This window comes from Engystomops pustulosus, chromosome 3 (assembly GCF_040894005.1).
Source record: "Engystomops pustulosus chromosome 3, aEngPut4.maternal, whole genome shotgun sequence".
Lineage (NCBI taxonomy): Eukaryota > Metazoa > Chordata > Amphibia > Anura > Leptodactylidae > Engystomops > Engystomops pustulosus.
Genome location: NC_092413.1, coordinates 160797367 through 160816784, shown reverse-complemented (window position 1 = coordinate 160816784; position 19418 = coordinate 160797367). Strand labels below are relative to the sequence as shown.

The 19418-nt window shown below is 36.4% G+C and overlaps 1 protein-coding gene across 4 annotated transcripts in view; it reads left to right on the top strand.

Annotated features, from left to right (window-relative positions):
• Positions 1–19418, top strand: part of NLGN1 (neuroligin 1) — a 489783-nt gene that overhangs the window by 306073 nt on the left and 164292 nt on the right. For 3 of the 4 annotated variants that reach the window (XM_072142782.1, XM_072142783.1, XM_072142781.1), the window contains 2 exons: positions 6699–6758; positions 13528–13680. In XM_072142782.1, the coding sequence (XP_071998883.1) occupies positions 6699–6758; positions 13528–13680 (213 nt within the window). The remainder of the gene's footprint in view (positions 1–6698; positions 6759–13527; positions 13681–19418) is intronic. The other variant, XM_072142784.1, reaches the window with a different exon arrangement.

Here is a 19418-nt window from a genome sequence, read left to right as displayed (position 1 = left end):
GCTCTAATCTGAAACATGCATTTAGATGTAGGTTTTCAATTGAGGTTGTGTTCTCAATTTATCAGTAGCCCTGCAAAAAATGTATAGTCATGACCTAAGTTATACACTCTAGGTAACAGATTTCCACTAAAGAGCATATTTAAGAAGATTTACTAATCTGACTTAGTTTGGGCAAGAAAAATTCTGTACATGCCTTCTATAAGAAATGTATTTTAGACACTGTGCATCAATGGGATGGTAGAGCAGTTTGATTTAAATGGACATGTGCTACTGAAAAGTAGGTTAACTTATAGGGGGGTATAAGATTAGACAAAAGTGTCTCTAAAGTGCTCCAAAGTAATTTGTTGGACTTTTTGGATACCAGGTATTAGTTTACACTTAATGTTGGATGCTCTTATTTACAAAATTACGTTTTACAATACAGTATACTGAATTTGTCTACTATAACCAATCTAAATGATCTTGGAAGTACAATCTTTAACTCACCAATTATAATGTTAGATTAGCTACTTTCCGACATTGCTACTACATCATACAGCCATGATACCAAACCTTACAACCTTAAAACCCCCTGAAAATGTTTGAATACCCAAGGCACTCATTTTGTGTTCCTCAAGTTAGCATTATGTAATAATAGATAAAGCATTTTAAACTATGGGGCATTTATCAGGGTGGGGACACCCCGTATACTACATATGGATTTCTATGTGAGGCAAGGCCTGGTGTAGCTATGTGTCTCGTGCACAGCGTGAGTATGCCCACGTTTACAGATATATATGAATAGATTGGAACCAGCATATCATAAACCCACCTGCAATAATTCTATATTTTCCTGGTAATCATCAAGCTAAAAACACTTTTGCATTAATTCTGTAAAAGCAAACATATGGCTAGATGTATAAAACCGTATGCCCATATAGTTATATACATCTGCTATAGTTCTTCATTAAAAATAAACATATGTACTATAGCAGCAAAGCTGGTGCATACTGTATCTAGCAGACATATGCCAAAGAAAATGCCCCTTAACATATGTTTGGTTGTCAAAGTCTTTGGGCGTATAAATTAGGCACTTCCCATATATGAGCTTCTACGTATTGTGTGTTTTTATTATTTTTTTTACCCCAGTTGATAATGGAATAGTCATTTGTGTTTAATTATGTGTTTATCCATTTACATTAGGCTCTTGTGGACCACTAAAGATGTAATAATCATCAATGGCCCTTGCCGTTAATTTTCCTATGATCACTCACATGTTCTGCATTTATGAAGGAGGATTAAAACTAACAAGCCTTAAATGTTATGTGATATTTTATTATTTCCTACGTACACTGAAATGGTGTTTGAAATGAATAAAGCAATATGCAAATTTTACTGTTCAGGGTAAAGTTTAATTAACTGCAAAATCTCGGTGGAAAATCCTTATTTACTTGTGCTGGCACATGACGTGCGGATCATAGAGTGCATTACAATTGTGATACACGTGCAGTGTTCCTACTAGACTTTTAAGCTTTATTCAGTTTTTAATCCCTTACAGGTAAAACTGTTAAAGTGCTGTGCTTAATTGCACATAATGTTTCTTTTGCTATCTTTAATTATTAAAGTATTCCTGGGAATCATACACTGAGATAAAGGTTTGTGGATTTTACAGCTAAACTTCACTTCGGAACTTGCATACACCATGTATGTATATTATCATTAATCTTTACGCTGCTCTAACCTCTCAAAGGTAGCCACCCCCAAAAACGTGCACTATTGTTTTATCTGATCATACCAGCGAGCCACGGTTAGTAGCTAAGGGCATTAATTTGCAGGATTGTCCGTTTTGCAGCTGATCCGGCAATATGTCCAGGTGGTGCAGTGCACACACGAACCCTGAACCCGATTAGCACTAGTTGCAATTTTTTTGCACAAAAAAATCTGAGGTTTCTTGGGCCATTTGTCTCTCCATTATATACCATTGACATTGGAGGCCCAAGCATTAAGACTGGTTTTGAAATCTACACAGTCAGGGGCTGACATAGATTTCAGCTAGAAACTGTGCAAGTTATAGCAAATTTGCCAAGATGTCTCCATCCCAGCCTGCCATCACAAAAGAGCCAAAAATTGCACATTTTTCATGCATTTTGCGCTAAAATACTTGAATCCAATGCATAGTACATTGGCCTCAATGTGTAACCAAACAATGACGTAAATTCATCAATAGTCCTGGCTTTATTGATGAAAAGCAATAGGGCTTAGTTGCAACCTGACATAGTAATTGCTAAAGTGATGATTTTTTATGTGCTTAATTGTAGTACTTTGATAAGTAGTGGCAGGATTTAAAAATATATTCGGAGAAAACATCATGTTGTTCTTGTCTGTAGATGTCAAGAGTATTTATTTTATAAAGAACTAATTAATATATTTAATGAATTTGTCATAAGTCATTATTATCTTAGCGAAAAATAGTAATTATATCTTATCATTGTATGCTACAGAATCCTGCAATTAATTCTTTTTTCTCTAGTTTGCTGTGTTAAATAAATGGATTATTAATATGTAAGTTCCTTCACATGAAAATATGTGCTCTATAACCAATAATAGCATACCTGTTTAGAATGTGCAACTTTCCATTGAATTCCATGGCAGGAAGTTGTTTGAATTATCTCAGCTCAAATTTGGAAAGGTAGCAATGAGGCATTGTTGACTTGGGAATGATTTTATTTTTTGCTTAGTATTCTAAAGCATTTTTAGAAAGTTAAACTTTATAAGCTAAGCACTCCTTCAACAAGGAGGGGATTAATAAATGTGGGGATTTGAATCCCCTGCCCCTTTTGACATCTGAGTTTTTTCTAGAGACTATATCCCCCTGATATATCTGACGGTTGTCGCGCACTGGAACATTTCTATGACAGGTTCAGCCTTTTGTCGACTTGCTCTATAACCTGTGGGCATCATTTTTGTGCCCGTCTACACCCACTTGGCCATGCGCCAGGAATTTCAACTATTTCAGAGCTTGCACATCAGAAAAATACTGTACAAGCTCTGATAAATCCCTTACAAGGTCTGTTTTAGAGAGCCTTTTACAAAAACAAGACAGTCAATATCCAATCTGAAAGTCTTAGCTCAGCTTGTACCCCTTAAAACCTATTATATGAGCAATAGTGCTTGTTTCCTACTATTCTCTGTATAACATCTCTCATAAGTGCTTTCTACTACTAGAAGCTACTTGGTACTACTAGAAGCTACTTGGTTAAGGATGGAGAATGAGACGCTGCACTTGTGGATGTATTAAAAGTAATCTTTATTCACACAAAGCTTGAAATTATAGAATCATACTTCTTTCATCTCTACCTTTCAAGCCTTACCAGTCATTTCAGTGTCTTCATAGTCTGTAGATTAACCTTTTGAAATACAAGTGTCACTGGTCAGTAGAAGTGAAAAACTCAACAGCGGCAGAGGAGATGCGCAGGAAGCATCGGTATCTCAGGGTCACGGGTCATGATTCCTGTGCTGTAGATACTTTCAGTACATCTCCTCTGCTGCCACTGGGCTTTTCACTCTGGCTGACCACCGGCAATTCATTGAATTTCACAAGGATCTTCTCTAGACTATGAAACACTGGATTGACTTGTAAGGCTGTGAAGGTGGAGATGCAAGAAAGATCAAGTATGATTCTATGGGAGTCATTTATCTTTAGTTGGGACATTTCTGTATGTCTTTGTTTTTTCCGACTTTTGGACTTTTGTGCATATAGGGTTTTTGAATAAAAAGTCACACAAAAGTCTCAAACTCTTCTTCAATGTCTTCTAAAGTTTTTCCCACGCATGGACTGGACTGGAGTTTATTTACAAATTTTTAACCACAATTTGCACCAAAATTCATATGTTTCACATCTGGATTTTAAAGATATATTAGTAGCAACACTGGTGCCACTATTTTTGCTAATGGAAAAATCACTAATTTAGGCACAAATATATAGGAGAAATTTCTAAGATAAATGACCCCCTATGGCTTCATGCCACATGCAAATAAAGATTACTTTTAATACACTTATGGATGCATCACCTCATTACCCCTTTTTCACCAAACCTGTGTACCCACTACCATGTCATGTGAAGTATCTATCTGGGACAATGCACAACTTTTGAACATTGTTGCTGGCTGTCAGCTTCCTCTACACGGTATAGAACTTGAGATCATGTAATATGCTTTTCTGCACTTCACCGAAGTTGAGTATCTCTTCTATTATATCCAGACATTTGGAGTCAATACGCTCCACTTGTTCTCATGCACTTTCTCTACTTTTCTATCACTAGCTGAGTACTCAGCTTTAACTATAAACAGAAAAAGTGGATGCTTATTGTTGATAAAGTGTCATGTTCTATTTATGGCTAGATGCACACAATGTTTAAGGTTAAAGGGAACCTGTCATCAGGAAAGTAATTTTTCATGATGGCAGGTAATCTGGCATGTTGATTCAAATATGCTTTTGTCATGCATCTGAATAATTTCACTGCTTTTTAATTGCTTCTATAACATTACCCTGCCAGTATGGTGTGGTGTGTTCTTGGGGACGGGGTGGGTATACAGTTCAAACGAGAATTGCTTGCAGCAGGCAACTGACCTGAGTGAGGGGAGGGAGCAGGGGAGAGGCTGATGGAAGGGGAGGGCAATGAGTGAGGGAGAGGCATTGAGGATAAGATGACCTGTGCTGTTTGAACTGCACACACCCCAGGACTCACCACAACCTGCTGGTGGGGAGCCAGGTAATGTAAAAGAAACAATTAGAAAACTGTGGAATTATTCAGATGCACGACAAAGATATTTTTGAAATCAATACTCCAGAGTCTAATGGAAACTGTCATCATATGAAAAATGACCTTACTGATGACAGGTTCCATTAAAGCATTCAAATCATATGCCTGTTAAATCTTCCAATGTTCATGTTATATATAGTTGTCAATAACATGTGTCAAAAGAAAGGTCTTCTACCTTGCAATTGGCTATACAAGTGGGATATACAAGTAGTTGTAATAAAAAAAAGCTTTTGACTCACAAAAATAATAAAATAAACAAGGTTAAACAGAAATGTAGCATAAAACTTAAGTCACTCCTAAATAAACACCATGAAAACTTTATTGTATTTCACTTTGTTGCTTTGTGACAGGGTGTTTTGTATGTTTATCATTGAAATTTACATTAGTTAAATACTTGAATGCAAAAGCATCAGTTAATATTCAGCAGTCAGCCGTCCTTTCAGCTCCTTTTCATGGCGACAATCATTTTAAATTAAATGTCTCAAAAGTCCTGTTATCTTTTTCAGAAAGTAAAATATGAGCTTTACAGCTATTTATATAGAACTAAATAATACATGATTATTGTCACTGAAATGACAGCAAAACTATATTTATAAAACCGCTAGGAGGAAGGCGTCTCTGAGTACATATTATGGATACATCCTACCGACGGGAGCTTGTTTATGATATATTTGCAGCAGCCTGTAGCCCATGGTGTTTTTATGGAGGTCTAATAATATTTCTCTTTATTTCTTTTTCAGTGACATACTGTGAAAAAAAAGAGATTTACAGACAAAACACTTGCAATACCTATACAAATTTCTTTAAATAATTAAATTCTCAATTTCAAGAACAAACATTCCATACTTCAAGGCAATGGTGTTGTCTGTGATGTTAACCTTGTGGTTGGATGGAATATTAATGTTTACATAACACTTGATTGAAAAAAAAAATTCTTTGAGTTACCTTTATCTTGCCCAAGGCGAATCTAAAAAAAAATGTAGTCCATAGTTTTAGTCTAAGATAGAGTTTTTTAGAGACACAATTTGAAAGAGCCTGGTGATATATTACTCTTCTATTATCCTGAGGAGCTTTAGCATTTTTTAAGATACATCATCTTGACAGTTAGAAAGTATATTTACTGAACATTGCCAGTTTTTCCTTGTGGACTCTGTGTTGATGCAATGCATGTTTCTTGATAAAAAGCTATTGACATCCACCTTTTCATCTTCTACTTGCTTTGTAGTGTTATTTTTTTATGCATGAGATGGTCCTGTTTTATTTTCTCCTGCAGCTAGTACTAACTTGAGCATCTTTGTTGTTGATATTGTTTTGTGCATGCCAAATGTTTTTACACAACATGCCATGTGCTGCTGCTCCGACATGTGTGAGCCCGAGACACATTCTATTCTTCCTTTGTGTTCATCTGTGTATTTTGATGTTGTGGCTGCTTTGCTTATATAAGCTAATAATACAAATAATTGAATATTTCACCATATTAAAAAATGTGTTACCGTTTTTGACTTTTTATTATTGTCTGATATACTTTGAACAATGTTTTTTGTTAGTAATAAAGATATATATATATATATATATATATATATATATATATATATATATATATAGGTTAGGGGTATCACTTTTTATTGAAAAAAGCTGTACAGTGTTACAACTGCATTGAATACATTTGATCTTATTCAATGTCATTGTTACTTAATGTCAAATTATTTCAGTTTAAGGTAAAAAAAAATCCATGGTTATTATCTGAAAATTAGTCAATAAAAACACAATCAAATCTTTTTTGTCTTTTTCAACATGTTGGGGATGTGTTATACCGTATTTTGATGTTTTTAATTTTTTTTTATATAAACTTTATTCTTGAACTGTTTTGCTCCATGTTTTCATTCTCAATCCTAGGTCCCCTTACAAAGAAACAGACAGATGATTTAGGTGATAATGAAGGTTCTGAAGATGAAGGTATTTTTTGCCACCAAACCGATTTGCATGACAAGGAATCCCTGCAAATATATCTCCTTTACTTTTTCTTGACTTCTTGTCTCTATTTTGAAGAGTTTTTCTTTTTATCCCATTTTTTGATTGATGTGTTTTGTCTTCTTGCTTGTTTTATATTTTTTTCTACGTTTTTTTTTCTCGACTGAATGTTGTTGCGTTTTACATTTTTATACAAACAGTAAGTGTGTACACCAAAGCTCTTCTTGTTTTCTTGACAAGAATTTTTGATAACTTACATCCCACTTCTTGAATATATTTTGTGAAATCTTTGAACTAACACTGTTTTAAGTCTCTCAACATACCCTTTTTTGCATGTCTTCTAACATTCCCTGAACATATTAATTTGAATATTGCTAATGAGAATATGTGGTGCTGTCTTTTTTTTCAAACAAAAGAGTTTGAAATTAATATATTTAATTATCCAACAGTTTGATGTTTCTTAAGATAGATATCTTGAGTCTATCTTTGAAGAAATATTGATACGCCAACACATTTGATCAAGAAGCATTGTCATTTTGAATACAAGATATTTGCTTTTTTGAGCTCTAAAAATATCTCTACATAGGGTCTCTGTGTGTAGTTAAGTTTATCTGACCAAGTGTTTTTATTAATTTATAAACTCAGTATAAGGACATCTTGAAAGATTGTAAAATATTTTTAGTAAAATCTTTTTATTAGATTGGTCCCTGATTATAACAGGTTGTACTCACTAGTTGACTTAAAGCAATGATTTGGAAGAGAAATCAGGCGGCAAAGTGTTTAATTTTCCCTGCATCGCCTCTACAGGACATCCTTAGCATTACACTGCTTCTAATACAACTGAAATCTATGCTCTCTCCTGGGTAGTAGCTGTGCTTGCTCTTTTTAGAAGTTATCGCATAAAGCCAAATTATTTAGGTTAGATAAGAGTGTAGATAATGTAGATAATAGAGTGTAGTTTAGCAATTCCCTTTTAGCATTTATTTTTATTATTGAATTTTCTACAAAAGTGATTGCTATTGCTAAAAAAAACAAAAAAAGCAAATATATCTTAAATTTTAATATATCTTTTTTGCAATAAACTGTTGAGTATGGATTAGGATTTCCATTTATTATTCTATTTAATCAGAAATAAAATGCCCTCCTGATTATACGAAAACAGATTATACTCTTATAAAACCTGTGGCAATAAGATTCCAGGAAATGTATCAAACTGATAACTATCAGAAGACTGTCAATTTTATTAGATCTAATTGACATCACAAATGAAGCACAATGGTTTTGTAGCTTGTCTTCAGTGACAGGTTAAAGAGTGTACCTATAAGAATCTAATTACATAGTCGTTTTCACTGATTTACACATCTTCATGCAGTGAGACACCATGTATTGGTAAGAGAAGAGGAGAATTTACTCCAGATCTAAAATAAACAACTATTTTGTAAGTACTCTACAATGCCTAACTAGTTTAACAGTAGTACTAACATTTCATTACTGTTCTCAGTGGGTACTCTGTAATTCTATGTTATTTTAATTAAGGAAGAGTTTTGAAACAATCTCCCTCTGTGTTACCTCCAAGCATACAATTAGCAGTGTACAATTCTGCTGTGAACATGCGGCTAATGATTTTAGATTAATAATTTATCTTTCAATCCTTAATCATATTAATGTCACAATCACAAAGACTAAGTTATCAACAGGTAATATTTGATAAATCCTCAGCTTTATTTTGCTACTCACAACATTGTTATAGTACAAGCCAAATAAACATTTTATATTCATACAAAGTCTAAAATGTTCATAAAATATTCATTTACATTCAATATCTGTATTAAGCTTGGCCATGTATGGTATATAAGGTTCCATTATAAATCAGATATAAAGACTAGACAGATGCTTTCTCTGAATAGAAATGTAGTCCATATAATTTTCTACAATAACATGCAATGTATTAGGCTTCATGGTCATCCAGAATTTATTCAAATCACATTTTTGACCTGACCAGGCAAAAAAATAATTACAACAATTTCCTTTCATTTTAACCTATTTTTATTTTAATTGTTGTACTCAATCAGGATAGTACAGAAAGAGAAAACAAGCATCAATTCTGCATTTTATTAATGGAAAGAGAAAAAATACTGTATAATAAGGAATTTATTTAGTTTTGCAACTTACACAAAATGTAAAAAAAAATTGATATATTTTTAAAAATAAATTAAGACCACAATATAAACTAATAATACAATAACTGAAATGTTCATCAACAATTTTCCAAAGCATCTTATAAAGATAATCAAAAAAGGACCATTTACAAAATTTACTAAGCCCACCAGTGTCTAGAAATTCCTGTGTGACGTACTTGTTTTGGTGCTCTATGGTGCTATTTTGAAGACCCCTGGAGAGTCTTTACCGACTGTGTTTTACTGGAGGGCACACATGCTCGGTAGCTGAGCCTAATGGTCTTGCCTTGTACATTAGTCACAGATTGATTCTTTATTTTCTGTCCAATGTTGCCCAACAACAAGAAAAAAATACATTACACAAAACATGGCAGAAAAGTACATATTTTTTAATGTTTACTAGTCAATTTGTAGAAATAGTAAAGAAATATGAATATCAAGCAGTTATATATAAAAAAAGAAAATTATTCAATGTACAGTTATGTTAACATTCCGCATTCAGGCTTGACAAAGTAATCTATTTTTTTGGGTATGCCTTCATTTAAAATAAATGTCTCCCCTTTTGACAAATTTTTATATTTAAAAGTTACAAATTTTATTCTGTTTAATTTGTGACAGTAGTACTGTAGTCAGTATTTCAAATACCCTGCATAGAAAGCTATTTATAACCATTGGGTTGCCCAATGGTACAAAGAGATAAAAAAATTTAAATGAACAAACACACAAATAAGGATTTACTACCCAAACATCTTGTGTGGTACCAATTCCAAAGACACTGTTGGACCCCAACAGCTACAGACTGGTGGCACTAACATCCCATTTGATGCAGGTTTTCAAGAGGATAGTTTCCACACGTCTCTGCCTTCTAGGGAGCTCATCTATGGACCCCCTACAGTTTGCTTATTGTCTTGGCATTGGGGTGGATGATGGCATCATCCACCTTCAACATCAAGCTCTTTCTCACCTGGTGAAACTGTGAGAATAATATTCTTTGATTTCTTCAGTTCTTTCAACACTATATAGACAGGGCTACTAAGAGATTAACTAGACTGCCTTACAAAATGACCTCATTATGTGATAGTCCGGGAATGTGTGGGACACTGTGATTTGTAGTACCAGTAGTACCTCAAGCTACAGTCCTGGCTCCCTTTCTCTTCCCATTTTACAAACCAGGCGCAATTCAACTAGCTGCTATCTTCAGAATTTCTCTGATAACTATTCTATAGTAGGCCTCATTAACGTGAGAATGACAGGGAGCACAGAAAATTTGTCTAGGAATTTGTGGATTGGTGCCAGCAAAACCACTTTAGGATAAACACTGGGAAAGCCAAGGAGATGGTGGTGGACTTCTGTAAGCGCAATCCTCCTTCTCAACCAGTGGTCATCCAGGGGATGGACATTGAGGTAGTAAAGCCCTATAAGTACTTGGGTGTCCTCCCCAACAATAAACTGGATAAAGCAGAGAACATAAATGCACTTCAGAGAAAGGGTCAGAACAGGCTATACCTGCTGAGGACTCTGATGGCATTTGTAGAGCAAGGGACACTTCTTAAGACTCTCTTCAACTCTGTAGTGGGATCAGCCATCTTCTTTGGTGTAGTCTGTTGGAGAAGCAGCATATCAGCTAGATAGAGAAACAGATTGTTAACTGTTTACAGGGGTGCACCTAGCCTTTCTGCTGCCTGAGGCGAGCTATAAAAAGACGCCCCCCCCCCACTCCATATATGTAATATATAAAGGAGTGTCAGGACCAGACCCAATCATATTGGTTTAATGTGAAAATAAAGCAATGCAAAATAGATAGAGCTTCCCATTGTACTATATTATAAACAGAGTGAGCTACCACAAAGAACAAAATACATACAACAATCCGCCATATAATATAAAATCAATACAGTGTGACGCCATATACAATATAATACATACAGTGTGCCGCCATATACCATATAATACATACAGCGTGCCGCCATATACCATATAATACATACAGCGTGCCGCCATATAGTATATAATACATACAGCGTGCTGCCATATACTATATAATACATACAGCGTGGCGCCATATACCATATAATACATACAGCGTGCCGCCATATAGCATACAACACATACAGCGTGCTGCCATATACCATATAATACATACAGCGTGCCGCCATATACCATGTAATACATACAGCGTGCCACCATATACCATATAATACATACAGTGTACCGCCATATACCATATAATACATACAGAGTGCTGCCATATACCATATAATACATACAGTGTACCGCCATATACCATATAATACATACAGTGTACCGCCATATACCATATAATACATACAGTGTGCCACCATATACCATACAATACACACAGCGTGCCCCCATATACCATATAATACATACAGCGTGCCGCCATATACCATATAATACATACAGCATGCCGCCATATACCATATAATACATACAGCGTGCCGCCATATACCATAAAATAGGTACAGTGTGCTGCCATATACCATATAATACATACAGTGTGCTGCCATATACCATATAATACATACAGCGTGCCGCCATATAGTATATAATATATACAGCATGACACCATAAACCATATAATGCATACAGAGTGCCACCATATACTATATAATATATACAGCGTGCCGCCATACACCATATAATACATACAGCGTGCCACCATATAGTATATAATATATACAGCGTGCCGCCATAAACCATAAAATACATACAGTGTGCCGCCGTATACCATAAAATACATACAGCGTGCCGCCATATGTTATATTTTACATGGTGGCATGCTGAATGTACACACATGCATACTGACTATACATACAGCAAATACATTTATAAACAGTATATACACCAAATATACACACACACACATACATATACCACATACAGAATATACAAATATATATATATATACATACTTACATACATACATACATACTTAAATATACATACATACAAAGAAGTTACCTTACCTTGTTTCTTCTTGTCCTCCAGTGGGGGGTAGGCTTTGCCAGGGAGGTGGGAATCAGTCCCGGGGGAAAGGGGGGAAATGGAGCCAGGGGGGGAAGGATCGGAGCTGGGGGAGGGGATCCGAGCAGGGGGTGGGGAACCGGTGTGGACTTTGGACCGGGCGGGTGGATGTGCCGGCCGGCGGGCCGCGAGGGGAAGTGCTGGGAGGCCTTTGGAAGTGATGAGCGGGCCGCGAGGGGAAGTGCCGGCTGGCGAGACGGTGGATGTGAAGGGCGGGCCGCAAGGGGAAGTGCCGCCGGGTGGATGTGATGGGCGGTCCGCTAGGGAGTGTGCCAGCCAGCGGGCATGTTGATGTGATGGGCGGGCTGCGAGGGGAAATGCCGGTGAGCGGGTGGATGTGATGGGTGGGATGCGGGGCGAAATGTGCCGCGCGGTTGGCTGTGATTGGGGCGGGCCGCGGGGGAGTGTGCCGGCAGGCTGGAGGATGTGATTGGCTGGTTATGGGCGAGTCTTCCGGCCAGCGGGCGGGTTGATGTGTAGGGCAGGTCCATGTGCCGGCTGACGGGGGACGTGGTGGCCGGAGCACATGCCGGCAGGTGGGAGCCCGACGCCGCCCCCTCGTCTAGCAGGAGGAGCGCCGCCTGAGGCGAGAATCTCAACTCGCCTCATGGCAGGTGCGCCCCTGACTGTTTAGGAAAGCCAGCTCGGTCTTGGGGTGTCATAGCCAGGTCTATATATGTAATCATAGTTATAGAAGAATCCAAAGTTGGGAAAATAGAAAATAATCAACAAGCATCAGGAAACACAATACTATTGAAGGAACATTTATGCTTAGACACATTGCAGTGGGGGAGTTGATGACAATACCTCATGAGGGCCAAATCAGTGGAAATATGTGATTGCCATTCAGGAAATCAAGGTTCACATTTGAGAAAAGGAGAATGACAGAATACCTGCCTGAAGATGAGCATCATGCTGAAGAGCAAGGATCCACCACTTCTAGGTGGAGGATATTGGCAGCCACAGATACAGTGGTACCCAACTTATTATGTTAAACATACAAACAGATCCCTATAAAGACATATTAAGAAATTATTCAGCACAGATTTCTTGACTTCTAGATTTCTAGATTTCAACATGCTTAAAATGAAATTTTTAAAACTGAAAACTATTATGGCTAAATTTAATTTAATGAAAGTCGGAACATTTAAAAACAAATAAACATTGAAAATCAAAATTTAAGAATTTCTAATAATTTTATCTCGAATAGGTAAAACAAGAGAATTGTATTGTGACCCTGTCAACAGTGCATTACTTTTCTAAAAAATATAGCAATTTATTTATAAAATACACTGCTACTTGATCTACAATGTGTTCATAGAGGAAAAATAAATTAGAAATTAATTTAACCTTTATTGTAAAGTAGAAAAAAGCTAACAGAAAAGAATCAAGGATAGAATCACTGTATCTTAGATACAATAGCAATTGAATTCAGACTTTTTTTTCTTAAGAAACATCAACAAAAGGGGTAAACTAATGTTTCTTTTGTTCTACTTACACAACACAATATTAAAACATGTTTTCTTTTCCAGACATCAGAGATAGTGGAGGTCCCAAGCCTGTGATGGTCTATATTCATGGAGGTTCCTATATGGAAGGCACTGGTAATTTGTTTGATGGAAGTGTCCTAGCAAGTTATGGAAATGTTATAGTCATCACCGTAAACTATCGCCTTGGGGTTCTTGGTAAGATGGACATTTTTTACTTTGACCTTTTATACCTAGCAGTAGACTGTACCTAGGCTATTTCAATTTCCTCCTTCAGTGTATGAATTGTTATTTTCAATTCTCTAAATTCATGACGTTCCAAAGCTATTAAATAGTTTGGACTTTTGGTAACATGTATTTCTATGGCTGTCTTACTGAGAGTTTCAATACAGTATCATATATTCAATTATTGCTGAAATTAACTCAAATGCTTTAGGTATAAAGAATCTCATTTTAATTTTAATAAGTTGTACATGGTTTTGATGCCTTGGAATAATGACCTAGTTTTCTGGTTTTATCTTTAAATTATAATAGTCTTTCAATGTATACGGCATTCAATGTATAGCTTACAAGCTATTTGATGACAAAGTAGAATTTTTAGGTATCTGTGTTTTGAAAGATGTGCTGTACACATAGGGGGATTTATCACTACATTTTCTGGTTTCTTTTGCTGCTTTTTAAATATTTTTGGTCTCAATTAAGACATTTAAGTAGAAAAATAAACATTCTTAAGGTCATTGATTAAGGTCATTAACACAGAGCAATATCACTGCTCTGTGTGATACTGTTTTATTAAGGTGCTATGGAGTAGGCTTATGAGCCTAGGCTTTGCATTACAGGGCAGACATCTTCTTTATTATTAACCTGATATATGACTCTGCAGCAGCCGTCATCTGGGGTTTGCAATCAGTTGCATAAAAGCCAGGAGCCAGGGAAAGCTGTATATTTCTGATATACTTCAATATAAGAATATTGCAATATATCGTATGAATTAATAGACCCTAAAGGTTGGACACCCTAAGAGGGATAACAATTAATTAAAAAAGGAGAAAATTGATAATTATTATAAAATTAAAACATTTTTAATACATACCTTACCCTAGAATTCACATAAAATTATATTTTACCATGTTATTTATCCCTGCATCAAAGTATACCCAATATATTTAAATCTAAAAACATTTTCTATACAGTAAATGCCATAATACAAAAAAATCTAAATGTAAAAATTCCTGATTTGCAATTTTGGCCACCCAAAACAGTTTGCATAAAAAGTAAGAAAAAGTTGCATAGATCCCAAAAATTCATTATCTGTCCTTGCATCATTCTTATTTTGTCAATTCATTTGCACTTTTCCTAGTACATTGCATAAAATATTAAATGCTGCCACATGGTAGTACATTTTTGTGCCTGTTATACATTATATTTAAAATCCAGATGTAGAAATCTGAAAAAGTTGAAATTTTGGGGGAGCAAATTGCAAATTTTATTTTATAACAAAGCACTATCAGTAATTACTACTAGATGTATTGTCGGACTATGTGTTTCACAATTCTTTTATCGCTAGGCTAATTTAACTATATAATAAGATGTTAGTTATAAGTGTTGAACTACCGTATATACTCGAGTATAAGCCGACCCGAGTATAAGCCGAGGTACCTAGTTTTACCACCAAAACCTGGAAAAACCTATTGACTCGAGTATAAGCCGAGGGTGGGAAATGCATTGGTCACAGCCTCCCAGTGTATATAGCTGCCAGCCCCTTTCAGTATATAGCCTGCCAGCCCCTTTGTCTATGTAGCCTGCCAGCCCCTTTGTCTATGTAGCCTGCCAGCCCCTTTGTCTATGTAGCCTGCCAGCCCCTTTGTCAATAATGCCTGCCAGCCCCTTTGTTTTTAATGCCTGCCTGCCCCCTGTTGCCGGTTAAAAAAATAATAAACTTACTACTCACCATTCCGACGGCCCGGACAGCTCCTCTCCATCTTCATCTTCATGCCGCAGCTCCGCGGCAGCTCCGTGGCCGTGCCTCTTCATGCCGGCTCGGGGCCGCCACAGCTCCGTGTGCACGGCCCGCCCCGCACACTCTGTGACGTCAACAGCGGCTGACATCACAGTTGAGTGCCGAACGGGCCGTGCGCAGGGAGCTGTCGCGCCCCCGAGCCGGCATGAAGACAGAAGAGGCGCGGCCACGGAGCTCCCGCGGACCTGCGGCATGAAGATGAAGAGGAGCTGTCCGGGCCGTCAGAATGGTGAGTAGTAACTTTATTATTTTGTATACCCGAGTATAAGCCGAGTGTTGAATTTTTAGCACAAAAGTTGTCCTAAAAAACTCGGCTTATACTCGAGTATATATGGTAATTGTAAATTTGGTACCCCACCTTCTCCACTACACCAAAATGTTTATGTTTCCTGAACAATATGTATAACAAGTATTTAATCTTTCCTTATGCTTTCATATTAGCTTTTGCTCAGACTGCCTGTAAAAAGCAATCTCCCCCCTAGGGATAAAACTTTATTGTATTGTACAATAGAAAAGATTTACTATTGTTGCAACTTTACTCAAAGTTAAGCACATGTATTTTTTATTTGCACATAGGAGGCATTTATGTGTTCCCACTTTCCTAAAGTGTCTATAAATGGGGATGCTCTGTATTTTTGTAAAATATTCCACACAACAGATATTTAGTAAGAAGGAAATAGTCTTACATCTGGTATGCCAAAAATGTTAATGAACAGCATGCTAGATCTGAAGCATCTTCTGACCACTTGGCATTTATGCTAAGTATTTGTAAATCTGTCCCAGTGTATGTTGATCATAAAGGGAACAACATAGACATTTTCATTTATTTTTAATAATATACCAATATTTATTAAACTATTTTCTTTAAAAAAGGACCAAAAAGAAGAATTATTAACATTATTTGCACTGCAACAGCCTAACTTTTGTTTGTCAACAAATAATTAGATTCTATGTCACTTTTTGTCTACTTCTCAATAACCAGTTCCCATCTGTTATCTAATGTAAAAATCACTGCTGATTGAAAAGAATATGTGTTGCCTAGCAACCCATTGCAGACTACAGTAGTAGCTACTGTAGGAAATAGGATCCGCTCACACAGCCTTTATTGGAAATGAACACATTTTCAGATTATTTAGACATTATATTCCATATGTTCCTGTTTTTATTTCCCAAAATTTTGTGGTTTTGATTAAAATCTGTTTAAGCAGTTTTGCATATAAATTGTTGACTTCATTTTATTATTATTATTATTATAAGAATAAGAATTATATACATCATAAGAATTATATTGAATCTTTGTGTTTCTAGTTTCCAGAATCATGATATGTTTTCTTTGCTTTTGAGCTTGAGGAAATGCATCAGTGGTTCAGCCATACTTGTAACTATCGCTTTAGTAGAGGGTTCCTATTAAATTTTACATTAAATCTTCAATCTTAAAAAGATAATTTTAATTCATTTTATGTATAATAATCACAATAACATTGAGCTAAAACTATTAAAGAGAACCCGTCAGGCAAAATAACCCCCCTAAACTAAATAAATTTTCAGAAACTGCCATTAGAGAGCATTGCCTCTATCCCTCCATTGTCCCTCTACATGCCTGTAAACCTAAGCAATGAGGTCCTAAACCTGTATGCAAATGACCTGTGAAATGTCCAATGAAGCATTAGCATATTCAAGCTGTCCACCTTATTCATGAGTGGGAGGTACAGCCACACCCCCAGTGCTTGACTGACTGCCTGTATAATGGTGTGAGGCATAATGGTGTAATCTCTCCTCCATGTGGCCCCTGCATCCTGTGTGTGTGTATAGGAGAGATACAACAGCTCCAGGATGCAGCCATGTTATAGCAGAACATGTCAGGTACATGTGTAGCTGATATCTGTGTCTCTTACATGTGTATTAGGAGGATGCAGCATGTCAGCAGATGCAGCACACACACTAGCAATGCTTTACTATACATTACACACAGACATGAGCAGGGGGAGGAGAGGGGAGGGGGAACAGGAGTGACATCACTGCCTCTGACCATGTGACCCGCCTCATTTACATAATAAAGACATGATGATTTTACAATGATTAATGTATAAAATGACTAGATGGGATCCTTGTGAGCTGCTCCAACAGGTAGAGGCAACAGAAATAGTGACAGAGACCTGATGACAGGTGTCCTTTAACTATCTACTATGTATACACATAAGGTAAGCATCTACTACTGGTTCTATTTTTAAATACCTAACAGTAGCTTTTTCATCTACTGTTTTTATTTTTATACTTAAAAGTCAACAGATGAAGCTAAAACAAAAGTACCCTTTGGAAAAAATTTAGTGTAGTCAATAAACTGTGTCCATTTTCTGCTAGGTTGCATTTAACAGCATGACATTGCATTACACAAAGTAGAAGCTAGAAAATGAGTTTGTGTAATGCTTTATATGCTTTGTGACATGGTAACTACTTGTCAGTCAATTCCACATCACTTGATAAAGTGCACAGAAAATAGAATAGCAATAAAAATTATAGGTTTTCAGGCCGAAAGGTCATAAAATAGAACAAATATCTGCCAAAGTATTATTAAATGTTCCATATCTGCTTTGAAATATAGTACTGAAGTTATTTTGTTTTGGGTTTTGTCATGTCTGCCTTTTATCTTTTTTAGTTAATCTTTAGGTCATCCTTCTGCACATTTCCTATATGAGTTTTATACAATCAATTGGAAAATCATTGTTGGATATATTTTAAAATTTTAAAAATATAATATGGTGCTAAAAAATATACAATTTACTACACCATGTGTAAGAAAAATGAGGATTCTGAATAGATTATCACAATTTTCCAAAGCAAACTACATTCTGTAAGGTGGAACTCATGGGAGTTGCTTCAATTGTTGGAGATGTCAAATGGAGTAATGAGGGAGTTAAAAAAAGCAAAAAATGAAAATATGGGGATATATATTATGACTGCAATATTTTGACGGACAAGGCATGGAAAAGTTTGTAAAGTTGGAGTGACGAGGGGACTTGGATGCCCTGATTCGTAATATGTACTATAGTGTTCACCTGAACAGAAACTACAGATGAAATCTCTGCCTGGTCAGACCTCTTCCCTTTACTGATTAGAAAGTTTCCTTCATGCTGTCAAGTTCACATATCACTACTTTTGTGTTTGACACGATTCCATTGTATCTTATCCCCAACCTTACCACTGTTTTTATTGCAGCTCTAATTTCTAATTTCCTTTAAACATGCAACTATCACATTCATCCAAAGAAACCATCTCTGGACCATATCTGCTGAATAATTGCCCTATGTCTCTATTCCTTTATTTGCTTCAAAAAACCTGGAACAACATTTGGGACTATTTTCCTGTCTTTCCACCAACGCGTTCTTTGACAAACTATAATGTGGTTTCCAACCCAATCACTCCTCTGAGACTGCCTTGACCAAACTCATATATGTTTTTCTGGCCCTTTTCTCGATCTCCTCAAACCTCTCCAGGTGGGTGTTGAGTATCTATCACTCTCACAACACCTCTTTGCCTTGCCCAATCTCTGTTGACTTCCCTCAAGGCTCTGCCTGGAACCTCTACTCTTCTCCATCTACACCTCTGGTTTAGAACAGCTCATTAAGGCCCACAGCTATCAATACCACTCCTATACTGATGGAATCAGATATCTATATCTCTCCATTCTAGTCAGAATTCTAGAGTTTTCAGCCATATTCTCCTTCTTCTCTTCTTGTTTTTCTAACAAAATGGATCTCATAATTTTTCCTAATACATCCCTCCTACCATCACAATTCATGGCAGTACACTCTGCCCAGTCCATATAGTCAGCTGTCTTGGAGTTATCTTTGACTCTGCCTTATCCCTTAAGCCTCACATCAAACCCTTTCTCAAAATTGCCGTCATGATCTCCCGC